The 13,648-nt window shown below is 39.3% G+C and overlaps 1 protein-coding gene across 1 annotated transcript in view; it reads right to left on the bottom strand.

The window, feature by feature from the left end:
* The window catches only part of LOC106883974 (phenylalanine--tRNA ligase beta subunit), a 32,902-nt gene extending 20,642 nt beyond the window's left edge, over positions 1 to 12,260 (bottom strand). Inside the window, exons 1-8 of the mRNA XM_089342380.1 lie at positions 12,132 to 12,260; positions 7,456 to 7,511; positions 6,254 to 6,354; positions 4,728 to 4,784; positions 3,501 to 3,567; positions 2,716 to 2,775; positions 1,872 to 1,927; positions 389 to 539 (exon numbers count right to left, since the gene is read on the bottom strand). Coding sequence (XP_089198506.1) covers positions 389 to 539; positions 1,872 to 1,927; positions 2,716 to 2,775; positions 3,501 to 3,567; positions 4,728 to 4,784; positions 6,254 to 6,354; positions 7,456 to 7,511; positions 12,132 to 12,189 — 606 coding nt within the window. The 5' untranslated portion in view covers positions 12,190 to 12,260. The remainder of the gene's footprint in view (positions 1 to 388; positions 540 to 1,871; positions 1,928 to 2,715; positions 2,776 to 3,500; positions 3,568 to 4,727; positions 4,785 to 6,253; positions 6,355 to 7,455; positions 7,512 to 12,131) is intronic.
* Between the last annotated feature and the right edge of the window lie 1,388 nt (positions 12,261 to 13,648).

The raw sequence follows: 13,648 nt of genomic DNA, 5'->3' as shown, positions 1-13,648 counted from the left end.
ACAGTGGAATTGAGTCCCAAATTGTAAATCATGCCAACATAGACAATGAAGCCTGGTACGGCTCCCAGCCTTGCCAACACCTGTCAAACCGTCATACTAGCATGGAAAATGGACATTAAAGGAACTGACAAGTCAGAAGAGTGTACCAGGCACTACTGTCTGCTTTAGCATGGTTTCTACACCGGGATGCCCTTCCTAATGGCAACTATTTTACTGCGTGGACAGTATGCAAATTCTCAAGATTAAAAATATTCTCATCCATTCCATTTTGGAAATGAAGAAATTCATAGCAAAATGATAATTGAAACATCCACCTCGTATGCAGTTTCTTTCCCTCAAGCGCATACCCCTCTAAATACACACACATCATAAAACTTTATACACTTACAGCATAAAAATCCATCAGTTCACTGGCAGTGAAACTTCTCGACTGATTGAGAGGCTGAAATTTAATCTCTGAAGGTGGATGTGCCTCATAACTGAATGGTCCCTCAAGAGTATCCAAATCATGCGTTCCAATAGCAACCAATGAACGCTTTCTGAAAAATAAAATGGTAAGAAGATTAACCCTTTTGTTACCAAAATTACATGAAACCACTCCCTGTGTTCTATGGTATAGAGTTCATGCTCTTAAGTGATCTAAATTAAAACCTTCCACTAAAATTTCATGTTAGTTTATGTTCCAAATACCAATTTAAAGAGTTGAAATGATGTAAATTACACTTACACAGAAATTGAAATAACAATGGTTTCAAATTTGGACAAAAGACCAACAAAGTAGGGAGGCAGGTAAGTTGATAACATATACCTCAATGCTCAAATGATACTTATTTTATCAACCTTGAAAGATGAAACGCAAAGTTGACTTTCATAGCACTTGAACTCACACCATACAGCCAAGAGAAATCCACTATGCACTTTGTCTGACACCTTAACGATTCTGCCAGCTCGCCACTGGTTGAAATAATGATAATCCTTTCAACTATAGGCACAAGGCCTGAAATTATGGGGGAGGGGATTAGTCAATTACATCAACACCAGTACTAAACTGGTACTTAATTTATCAACCCCGAAAGGATGAAAGGCAAAGCTGACCTTGGCGGAATTTGAACTCAGGATGTAAAGACAGACGAAATACCACTAAGCATTTCGCCCAGTATGCTAATGATTCTGCCAGCTCGTTACCTTAATAATAATAATAATAACAACAACAGTTGTTTCTACTTTAGATACAAATCTAGTGATATTGAGAGGAGGGAATTAGACAAAACCGTCAACCCCAATACCTGACTGGTATTTTATTTTATCAACCCTGGACGGATGTAAAAGCAAAGGTCACTTTGTTGGAATTTGAATACAGAATATCAATAAGATTACTGATATGATAAAAAATAAGGAATTCCTTCTACTTTAAGCATAAGGCCAGTATTGCTGAGGGGAGGGGGGACTTAGTTGATTACACTGACGTCAATATATGTGACTGGTACTATATTTTATTGATGCAGGAGGGATGAAAAACAAAGCTGCCCTCAGTGGGATTTGAACACAGAATGTAAGGAACTAGAAGAAATGCCAGGATATGTTAATGTTTCTGCCAATCTCCCATCCTTACAATATGAAAAACAATGGTTTCTAATTTAAGCACAAGGTCAGCAATATTGAGAAGGAATTAGTCAATGCCATAAACCTCAGTACATGACTGGTACTTTATTTTATCAACTTCCAAGAGGATAGAAGACAAAGCTAACTTCAATGGGATTTGAATACAAAGAGCTGAAATAACATGCTCTACCAATAATCCACTGCCCCTTACAGAAGGAAAAATAAAACAATACAAAGAAAAAGAGAAGAATGCAACATAAAATGTTCACCTGCAAAGATTTTGATGTAGCTTCTCCTGCAACTCAATGAAACTATTGTAGCGAGCCTGAGTAAAAAGAGAAAAAATATATATATATACAACACCATCACAAAATGGCCCATATATAATGCAATCACAAAATAAACTTTTCTCTTCAAATTTGCAGAAAATTTTAACAGGAATGTTGCCATTCATGAAGACATTATTGTCACTCCACAAAACCCAGAACTATGTCAGTGTGTAGAGAATTTCTAAACCACACAGTCATGCTTGGACTCATATTTTAACTTGCAATTGTCCAACTGAATTGGTTAGAAATAAATAGGTACAGTCTGGGAATGTCTGTTGTAAGTGGTAAGAAGTTTTGTTACTTTGCTGTGGTTAATTCATACACTGCTAGGGACCAATTATTAGCAGTTCCTGACAATTCATAGGATCATCACCATCATTTAATGTCTGTTTTCCAAGCTGGCATGGGTTGACTGGCTTGACAGGAGCTGGCAAAGACAAGGGCCGTAACAGATTCCATAGTCTGTTTATGGCTTCATTTCTATAGCTGGATGCCCTTGCTAATAATGCCAACCACTTAACAGAGTGTAATGGGTGCTCTTTATGCGACACCATCACCAGTGCTTTTTATGCATGAGTGCGTACAGACACACACATATACACATACACATAAAAGGCATGGAATCGTCAATAGTTAATGAGATGTAAGTTTAATTTAAAACTGATGATTTTGCTTAAGTCTTCCTTTAATGCTCGTCCGAATGTTGAAAGAGATATGAAACTAACAAAGGGAAATAAAAGAACAGAAAAACAGAAGAGATGAGATTATAGAAAACAGTTCAAACCTTATTGAAAGTGATGTTCCTTAGTACAGCTGCAACACAATGTGGACGAACCTCGGCTGTCTGGTCACAAACGAGAAAAACAGAAGAGCAAAAAAAGACATTTAGGAAAAATGCAATGAACCATATAAGAATACTGTTTTAATTCAATCTCAGTTCTAGGTTACAAAACAAGCATTATCATCATTGTGTTAATGTTTACTTTTCCATGCTTGCATGGATCAGATGGAGTTTATTGAGACAAATTTTCTATGATTAGGTTCCTTTTCCGATGCCAACCTTCACCTATTTGTTTCCAAGCAAGGTAATATTTCCCCATGGCCAGGCATATTTTTGCAGAATATAAACAACACTGCTTGTATAACAGTGACATTCATTTACAACTGCCATGCAATATCTAGTCAAAGAGACACAAAAATAAACACACACACATATTCGATGGGCGTCTTTCAGTTTCTGCCAACCAAACTCACACGCTTTAGTTGGCCTTGGCCTATAGTAAAAGATATTTGCCCAAGGTGCATTGCAATGGGACTGAACCAGAGACCATGTGGTTAGGAAGAAAACTTCTTAACCACACAGCCATGTCTATGCCTCCCCAACAAGAACAAAAGAATGCACTGCATTGCTAATGGATGCTGACTCTAATTTAGAAGATTAAATGTTAGGTGTGACTAATCCTGCAACATTTTCATAGATTAAACCATAAAAAATTTCTTTTTAAATACAAGAAAAAAAAGTCCGATTCTGCTACATCTTTAACTGACCAAAATCAAAGAAATACTCACCGAAGGTTTGATATGCAATCTCTGTGGTTTTTCAGGCTCCACCTTTTGATAAACAGGAATGTCTATTCTGAAATGACATCAACAGAGACACAGTGATGCAGTTTCTAAAGTCCACAAACTCAGCAGCAGAAAATGGATTTTCCCATATCATAGAAATAGGAAACAACATGAGAGATTTCTTTCGAGTATGTTGCTACAAATTAATGACATACAAGTGAAAGTATGGCTATGTGATTAAGAACTTTGCTTGCAACCATGTGGTTTTAGATTAAGGCCCATTGCACAGCACCTTGGGCAATACTATAGCCCTGTGCTAACCAATACCTTGGGAGTGAATTTGATGGATGGAAACTGTGTGGAAGTCCATCATATATATGTGTGTGTGTGAGTGTATGCATAGGCACATGTATACATGTGTGTGTGTGTCTGTTTGTCTCCCACCACCACTCAACATCTGGTATTGGTTTGCTTACATCCCTGTAACTTAGCAATTCAGCAAAAGAGACCAATAGGATAAGTGCCGTGTTTAAAAATATGCACTGTGTTTGATTTGCTTGACTGAATCTTTCAAGGTGGTACTCCAGTATGGCCATAGTTCAATAACTGAAACAAGTAAAAAAAATAAAAGATTTCTGAACTTAGAAATCTTTGTTATGACTAAAGTGTTATGACTAAAGTGTCAGTTCTACAGAGTGTATCTAAAATATCCACACATCAGTGTTTAGTCAGTACCCTGAACTAGATCTTAACCATATACAGGGTTGGCCAAAAGTCAGCTGACAGTAAATCAAAAATCAAAACCCATGTAATTCTAAGATTAAAACAAAAAATTATTTTATATGAGACTTTGCTAATAAATAGAAAAATCTTGGAAAAAAAAAACTGATTTTAATTCACAGGATTCAATTATTAAACAGTCATAATTGAAATGAATAATTAAAATTGAATATTAAGTATTTATGGAATTTTTATTTACTGTCGGGTGACTTTTGGCCAACCCTGTAGATATTATCATTGCATTCATTCTCCCATACAAAATATCGACAATGAAGCTGGAGTTTTGATGGTCACTGAATATGTATCCTAAGTTTGGCAAGAGGAAGACTAGCCACAAGTGCCACAGTATCGTATAGGTTGTTAATGAAGGGAGATATCAATTAGAAGTATTATTGTTACAGATAATGACAAAACTAATAAGGGAAAATATAAATGAAAGAATAAACTTACTTCTCAAGAAAGATGAGTAGCCCTCGGACCAGACCTTCAACACACAGCAGATCATACCTGTTGAGTGGAATTTAATCTTGTAACAGAACATAAATAGAAATCAGTAGGTTGTTTTAATGCTCTTATAACAGTCTTTCAAAAGTCGTTCTTTTAACCCTTTAACATTTAAACCAGCCATATCTGGCCCAAATATTCTACATGTTATATGTTCAGACCAGACAGTTCTGGCCTCTCACACCTATCCTACAATGTCATTCTAAAAATACACAGTCACAATATCAACATCTTGAAGCTATAAGATAATGAATGATAAATTTAAACCAACCATATCCAGCCCTAATATTCTACCTATTTTATGTTCAGACTGGCCAGATCCAACCTCTCACACCTACCCTACAATGTAATTCTGAAAATATACAAACAAACCATTGAAATCTTGAAGCTACAAGATAATTCAAAACGATGTCAATAAATAAACAATACATTTGAAGGAATAATCTTCGTCATTGTTTAACATCTGCTTTCCATGCTAGCATGGGTTGGACGATTTGACTGATGACTGGCGAACCAGATGGCTGCACCAAGCTCCAATCTGATCTGGCAGAGTTTCTACAGCTGGATGCCCTTCCTAATGCCAACCACTCAGAGTGTGTAGTGGGTGCTTTTACGTGCGACCGGCACGAAGCCAATCAGGCGGTACTGGCAACGGCCACGCTCAAGTGGTGTTTTTTCTGAATGCTAAAGGGTTAACAAAGAATTGTTACCAATTTTAGTGAGAAGGTCAGCAATTTCAAGCAGACGGGTTGTGTTGATACTAACAATCCCAGTACTTGAATGGTACTTTATTTTATCAACCCTGAAAGCCTGAAATGCAAAACTGACCTCACCAGGATTTGAACTCAGAATATACGGAGCCAGAACAAATAACTGCAAAGCATCTTTTTTTTTTTTTTTCCTTCCGTAACTTGAATGATTCCACTGGATCCACTCACCCACCCATATATAATGTGGGGTAGCCACATATCTTCTCTATAGCAGGATACCTGTGCCTGTTTCTTTATTCATACTTTAGCCAACTCCCTCCTCTCTAATACACCCTCACTGAATCGAGAGGCCTTTATTTTTGTCTTGTGAGTTACTTGGCAATCTCACTAGTGATGGTGACATGAAATAAAGCATCCAGTTCATGCTGTAAAGAGGCAGGTGTTAGGAAGAGCATCCAGGTGTAGAAACGAGGTCAAAGTTGACACTGGAGCTCAACACACCCCTCTAAACCATTGGATCCTGTTGAACTATCCAACCAATGCCAGCATGATGATGATGCAGTTTATCACAGACTATCAAATTCTTAAAACAGCTGGTAACAGGACCAGAAAAGCAAAGAACAACAACGATTCCATCACAACAACCAAGAAATCCGAATACTAGGCAGAAGAACAAACAAAAAAAAGAAAAAGTAACAGAGGATGAAATAAATAGAAGCAAGGCTTGATATGAAAAACTTAGCTTTTCAAGCGCAAACATACCTGTTAGCTGGAATGTCTATTTTATAAACAATCTCTTCAGATAAATCGCTGGTCACCTGAGTATCTCCTTGTTCTTTAGCTACCATGGCTTTCTCGGATGTCTATTATTAGAAATGGAAACTATGAAGAAGTTGGCGAAAAAGGCCAAACAAAAGACGTGGGATAACTAAGGGGTTATGCTTATAGATTTAGGATATTTGAGATAATTATCATTAATTAGGTTATATTTACTGATCAAGTATAAATGAATGATAAACTGGTATGGCAGCTTATATTTAGATATCTTTACTTATGTGGTTGACTGGGACAAATGATTTACTGGCTTTCTGTCGGTAATGATGACAAGAGTTCCAGTTGATCCAATAAACAGAACAGCCTGTTCATGAAACTAATATACAAGTGGCTGAGTACACAACAGACATGCATACCCTTAACATAGTCCTTGGGGAGACCCATGTCACCATGGAAAACTGATGTTAAATGATGATGATTCAGCATCACAAAAAATGTGAGAAGGCCAGGCCTTTGAAGTACAGTTACAAGTCATTTTTGCCAGCTGAGTGGAGTGGAGCAATGTGTAATAAAGTGTCTTGCTCAAGGATATAGTGCACGACTGGGACTCGAACTCATGGCTTTACGAATACCCTAACCACTAAGCCATGTGCCTTCACAATCAATGATTCATTACATGAGATTTAACATTGGTTTTATTCAATATTTATCATTTTTCTTGTATCAGTCATTGGACTGTGGCCATGCTGGGGCACCACCTCGAAGGGTTTAGTCAAAAAACAAATCCATTCCAGTACTTATTCATAAAGGCTGGTACTTGCTGTATTGGTCTCTTTTGCCAAATTGCTAAGTTATGGGGATGTAAACAAACCAACTCTGGTTGTCAAGTGGTGGTAGAGGACCAAACACAAACAAACACATGCGCGCACGTCTTTGTGTTTGGCCTCCACCACGATTTGACAAACAGTGTTGGTTTATTTATGTCCATATGAGCTTCCACACAGTTTCCATCTACCAGATTCACACTCAAAGGTATCAGTTAGCCTGGGATTTATAATAGAAAACACTTGCCCGAGGTGCTGTGCAGTGGGACTGAACCCAAAACTACATGGATTGCAAAGTGAGCTTCTCAACCACACTGGCCATGCCTGATGTTGACTTTGAATATACAGGTACAACATATTACTCACCACTTCATCCAATTCAAGTCCAAAGTCAAAACAAAGATCTGCAAATTCTTCATCAGCTGGAAAAAAAAAACAGAGTAATAATAATAACAATGGTTTCAAATTTTAGCACAAGGCCAGTGATTTCGAGTTGGGGGAACAAGTTGATAACATCGACCCCCAAAAAGATGAAAAGTAAAGCCAACCTCAACGGCATTTGAACTCAGAACATAAAAATGAATAAAATGCCACTAAGCATTTTGCCCAGCATGCTAACGATTCCGCCAGCTTCCCGTTTTACAATAGTAATAATAATGACACCGCTGGACTGGCTCCTGTGCAGGTGGCACGTAAAAGACACCATTTTGAGCATGGCCGTTGCCAGTACCGCCTGACTGCCCTTCGTGCCGGTGACACGTAAAAGCACCCACTACACTCTCGGAGTGGTTGGCATTAGGAAGGGCATCCAGCTGTAGAAACTCTGCCAGATCAGATTGGAGCCTGGTGTAGCCTCCTGGTCCACCGGTCCTCAGTCAAATTGTCCAACCCATGCCAGCATGGAAAGCGGACGTTAAACGATGATGATGATGATGATGAAGCTTATTTTAGAGGTGGGGAGTATCAATGTGGATGATTTTGTTCTTCATGCTGACATTTTTTTTGCTTTTTGAGAATTGTAATCTACAATACTTAAAACATATACATCTAGCGGAATTAGATAATTCCAGACTCCATTCTACAGGAATGCCCCTTTTTTCTTGTAACAGACAAAACCATTCAATGTTCATTAACCCCCATCATGCCACATTCCCAGTAAAGTGATAACAAAGAACAAATGTAGAAAGAAGATACAACTGATTCTGTCCATTGCTTTGCCTGTAATCATTACTCTTGAACTATTTATTTTTCTGCTTGGGAACCCAGGTGGAGGGTAAGGTTAGACACAAGGGCCCAGGCTTGAGACAGTTAACTTTGCTCACTGATTACACACACATATATTTCATGATTAGCTAAAGATACAACCATAAACTGCATTTTAATCCATTTTTCAAGTTTTATTAAATACTAGCTTAAAGCCGCACTCTGTGCAGACATTTAAGTTAGCTCCTGTAGAGTGCTAATTGGGCCTGTGACATAAAACTAATCAGATCTAAATAGCATGACTATGATACATCTATAATGAATATATGCCCCGGTGGTGTTTGGTCAGAGGTTAAGGACGGATGAGAATTAATTCTGTAATGCAATTATTTTATTGTTCCAGTCCAAGTTGAATTCCAACTGTTGGCCAATTTGTCCCAAAGTTCTTATCATCATCATCATTTAACGTCCACCTTCCATGCTGGCCATGGGTTGGACGGTTTGACTGAGGGCTGGCAAGCCAGAAGGCTACACCATGCTCCAATCTGATCTGGAAAAGTTTCTACAGCTGGATGCCCTTCCTAATGCCAACCACTCAGAGAGTGTGTAGCGGGTGCTTTTACGTGCCACCTGCACAGGAACCAGTCCAGCGGCACTGGCAACGACCACACTTGAATGGTGTTTTTTACGTGCCACTGACACAGGAGCCAGTCAGGCAATGCTGGCAACGATTATGCTTGAATGGTGCTTTTTACATGCCACCGGCATGGGAAACAGTCAGCGGCCCTGACATCGATCACACTCGAATGGCGCTTATACGTTCCACTGGCACAGGTGCCAATCAGGCAGTACTGTCATTGGCCACGACAATGATTTCACTTGCCTCAACAGGTCTTTGCATGCGTGGTTTATTGTCCAATGATTGAAGAGGACTCTTAAATGGGCTGGACATGCATAGGCCACGGTTAGGGTCTCACTTGGCTTGCCGGGTTTTCTCAAGCACAGCATATCATCATCATTTAACGTCCGCTTTCCATGCTAGCATGGGTTGGACGATTTGACTGAGGACTGGTGAAACCGGATGGCAACACCAGGCTCCAATCTAATTTGGCAGAGTTTCTACAGCTGGATGCCCTTCCTAACGCCAACCACTCAGAGAGTGTAAATTTAATGAAGCGAATGTCATCTACCTCCTCCTTGATTTGATGCCATCTGACAAATGCCAACCGACATGGCAGAATCAGTCAAGCTTTATATGCTAGAAATAGCAACCCAAATACTTTTAAATCAGATCCCAATGCTGGATGTCCAAGAACCAAATGAAGGGCAGATTTTCAATCCTGAGATCATTCTAATTCCAGAAATGTATAATATGTAGAGCAAATGTAGACTGAGATACAGGGGTCCCAGATGTACAGACAGAATTTCGCTTTTATTAATATAGATGTAAGCTCTATACATTGGTTAATCACATACATCATTTGTATGAAATAGCATGATGTCAGTCATCATTTCCGGTTTCTTTTCAAAGTTTATTTCATTATTTTAGGACAATTTACTTTCACTTTCTTCACAACCTTAAACTGCATGTTAACCTCTTTAGTTAATGAGGTTCAGAGTTACGTCTCTTCTCTACTGCCAATTGGGTAATGCTATTGAGTATGAAACGAAAATGGAACCACATTGAAATCACATGCTGGAATCCTGCAGAATATCTACAAAAATTGTAGTGCTGATGTTACATAAAAAGCAGCCACGCTGACGCCATGTAAGAAGCCCCTATGCTGATTCCGCGTATAAAGTACCCATGCTGGTGCCAGCATCATGTAAGTAACACCCGTATCAGTGCCATGTAAGAAGCATGTGTGCTGGTACCACATAAACAGAACACAGTACACACTGTAAAATGGTTGGCATTAGGAAGGGCATCCAACCATAGAAACCATGCCAAAACAGACGACTGGAACCTGGCGTGACCCTCTGGCTTGCCAGCTCCTGTCAAACCATCCAACCCATGCCAGTGTGGAAAACGGACGTTAAATGATGACGATGAATGTTTTATTGTTAATAAAAATATATTATAATTTACCACGGCGCAGGAGTGGCTGTGTGGTAAGTAGCTTGCTTACCAACCACATGGTTCTGGGTTCATTCCCACTGCGTGGCACCTTGGGCAAGTGTTTTCTACTATAGCCTCGGGCCGACCAAAGCCTTGTGAGTGGATTTGGTAGACGGAAACTGAAAGAAGCCCGTCGTATGAATGTGTATGTGTATGTTTGTGTGTCAGTGTTTGTCCTCCCAACATCGCTTGACAACCGATGCTGGTGTGTTTACGTCCCAGTAACTTAGCGGTTCGGCAAAAGAGACCGATAGAATAAGTACTAGGCTTACAAAGAATAAGTCCTGGGGTCGATTTACTCCACTAAAGGCGGTGCTCCAGCATGGCCGCAGTCAAATGACTGAAACAAGTAAGAGTATAAAAAGATAATGGAATCAGTTTGATTAGTCTTACTAATCACAGATTCCATCATTGGTTGCTAGAATGTTAGTTTACACAACATTATGGAGTCCAAGAAAGTCTACAAAGATTCGAAGGTGCATAAAATACACCATAAAACGGTATCGCTCACCTTTTATTTGTTTCAGGTCATTAGACTGCGATCATGCTGGGGCACTGCCTTGAGTCGACCGAATCGAACCCAATACCTATTTTAAAGCCTAATACTTTGTTCTATCACTTCTTTTGCCGAACCGCTTGGTAACGGGGATATAAACAAACCAATACGGGTACATTACATCAAGCAGTAGTGAGACACACATATGCACACACGACGGGCTTCTTCCAGTTTCCGTTTACCAGAACCACGGCTTTGATCGGTCATACAGTAGGCCTGGACCCGAAGCTATGTGGTTGGGAAGCAGACTTCTTACCACAATGACACACCTGTCCCTGTATTTAACTCAGTCACCAACTCGGTTAACTTTAACCATTAACCCAATTTAATTAATCTTTGTAGTCAATCATTTACGTAAAATAATGGTTTAATTGTAAACCGACCGAAGCTTGCTTCTATGTGGTCTCTTTCCGATAACTTTACCGACGATTGCTGTTAGTCTTGTTTGTCGATTGTTTAACAATTGATATATGAATAATAATATACACGATTTTAGTTCCCTTTAATTCACTACCTTCAGTCTTGTTCCGCTTTGCAGTCCCTCGTGCATATACAGATCGAAAGATCTGTTGACATCAATACGTCGGAAAACACTCGGAGAAAATATAAACAACCTTTTAAAATAACATTTGACGGCGTGCAAAGAGCGATTTCACCGAAATCACGTCGATTACATCAGATTCTTTATAAAGGTATGTGTGTATGTGCGAGGGTGTTTTCATTTCTGAAAGAAGAGTGTGCTGGCAGAATCGTTAGAGCTTGGGGGGGGGGGGGGCGTAACTTGCGGTATTTTCTTCTGGTCTTTTAGATTTTAAATTCAAATTCTGACGGGAGGGGAGGGGGTCATCTTTGACTTGAAATAATTCAAGTACAAAACCAACAATTTTAAAAGGATGGGGATAATTATTCGCTACCACCGACTCCGGCGCTTGACTGGTACTTTATTTCAAATCGACCCCCCCCCCCCCCGGAGAGATGAAAGGCAATGTAGGCCTCGGTGGAATTTGAACACTGGACAACATAAAATATAGGAAGAAATACCGCAAGGTATTATCCGACACGCCGAAATAATTGTAAAGAAAACAGTGGTAGGAGGGGGGGAACAAGAGACAAATTATCAGTTGTTATAAAAATATGCATAACGTTGTAAAATAATGGACTTACTGTATGTTTTGTCAAGAGCTTCAAACAATACATTTCGATTTACAGTTATTGTCGGCATAACTATTGTTAATCAAGGAAATCCTCGATGCTGCTCAGAACACAGGTTGACGCAATCGGGACAACGACTATAATTTCTCTCTTTCACTCGATTGCACTAGAGAGCTCCCACGGTGTTACGTCCCCCTTAATGCAGCACCTGTTGCTATGGTTCTTTTTTTTTTTTTTTTTTTTGTAAATCGTATTTCAGGGACTCGTTCCAGGAGGAATCTGCTTTGATCCTTATAATTCCGATGTTTGGTGTTATCTCTTTTTTAAAATCAACATTCTATCGGTCTTATGAAACCAAAATTAAAGCGGAAAATTAAAATTTTGGAAAAAAAAAAAAATTAAATAAACCAAATTTTTTTTCAGCATTGTAATATCCATATTTTACAAATATGGAATTAATATGGAATTCCAAAGATATTTTCAAGCAAAAAATTCAATAAGTCTGGTGACACAATTTTGAGTGTAGAACACGGAAGAGTTTGCTTCATTTCTGCTGTTTGGGCTTCCTGTCACCAACTTTTCTTCATTTAAGTTTCACATTGTTGCTGATGATGTTGTAGAGAACGACCGTGCGAACCAAAGAAGAATGGTGACGAGTGGAACAGGCTCCTTTTAACGCGTCGCACGGTCGACACAAAAATATATATTATATACTATAACATAAGGGTACTCACATGTGAAATGCGAGGAAATTGCCAGCAAGGAAAAGATAGAGACTCAACCGGTAAAGATGTATAACAGTAAGGTTTATTGGTTGTCAACTAGAATGTCTGTGTGAGTGTGAATGCGACATACTTAAACACAATATAAGACAGGCCGTCATGTAAACAAAGAGTGTGTATACAAATATATGTATGTGAATGCAAGAGATACAGAGCATAGAAAACAGTCTATAATAAGGACATTAAAAGTCCAGAACACAAGGATGTGAAATACCAGTTCTCAGTTAAGGTACACAGTAGATTGAAAGTCTGTATATAAGAGGTTGAGGTGTTGAGGCAGAGCTAAGTCACATGTTGTGCAGTTGAGGCTTCTATGCCGAGCCGGCTACTTGATACAGGGGTTTCTTGCAGGTATCGAATTCTGGTTATTTCGTGGTAAAACAATTCACACAAACAGGGTTGAGACAAGCTGCGGTTGCTGTTGGTAGCTTGTGTATGTAGAGACGTCGTGTTGACGTTGGCGACAAAGCTTGTAGTAAACAGTTGAACGATGGTGTTGGTGTCGTCGCTGGAAACTGGCTGGTTGGTGTTACGTGGTCAACGACCAGACCTTAGAAGGTCTGTAGCCGCATCAAACTGGAGTGGATAAAGCAGGCTATTTATAGGTACAAAGAGGCTCCAGAAACATCAAACAAACACTCTCTCACGTGACCTTATTAGATGGCCACGATTGGTCGGTATGCACCCTGGCGCGATACAGAACTGGAGACAAATGCTGCGCAAATTAGAGTCAGTCAGGGTGATGGA

This window comes from Octopus bimaculoides, chromosome 26 (assembly GCF_046866305.1).
Source record: "Octopus bimaculoides isolate indiv1 chromosome 26, ASM4686630v1, whole genome shotgun sequence".
Classification (NCBI taxonomy): Eukaryota; Metazoa; Mollusca; class Cephalopoda; order Octopoda; family Octopodidae; genus Octopus; species Octopus bimaculoides.
Note: the sequence above shows the minus strand (reverse complement) of the source record. Positions and strands in the feature narration are given on the sequence as shown.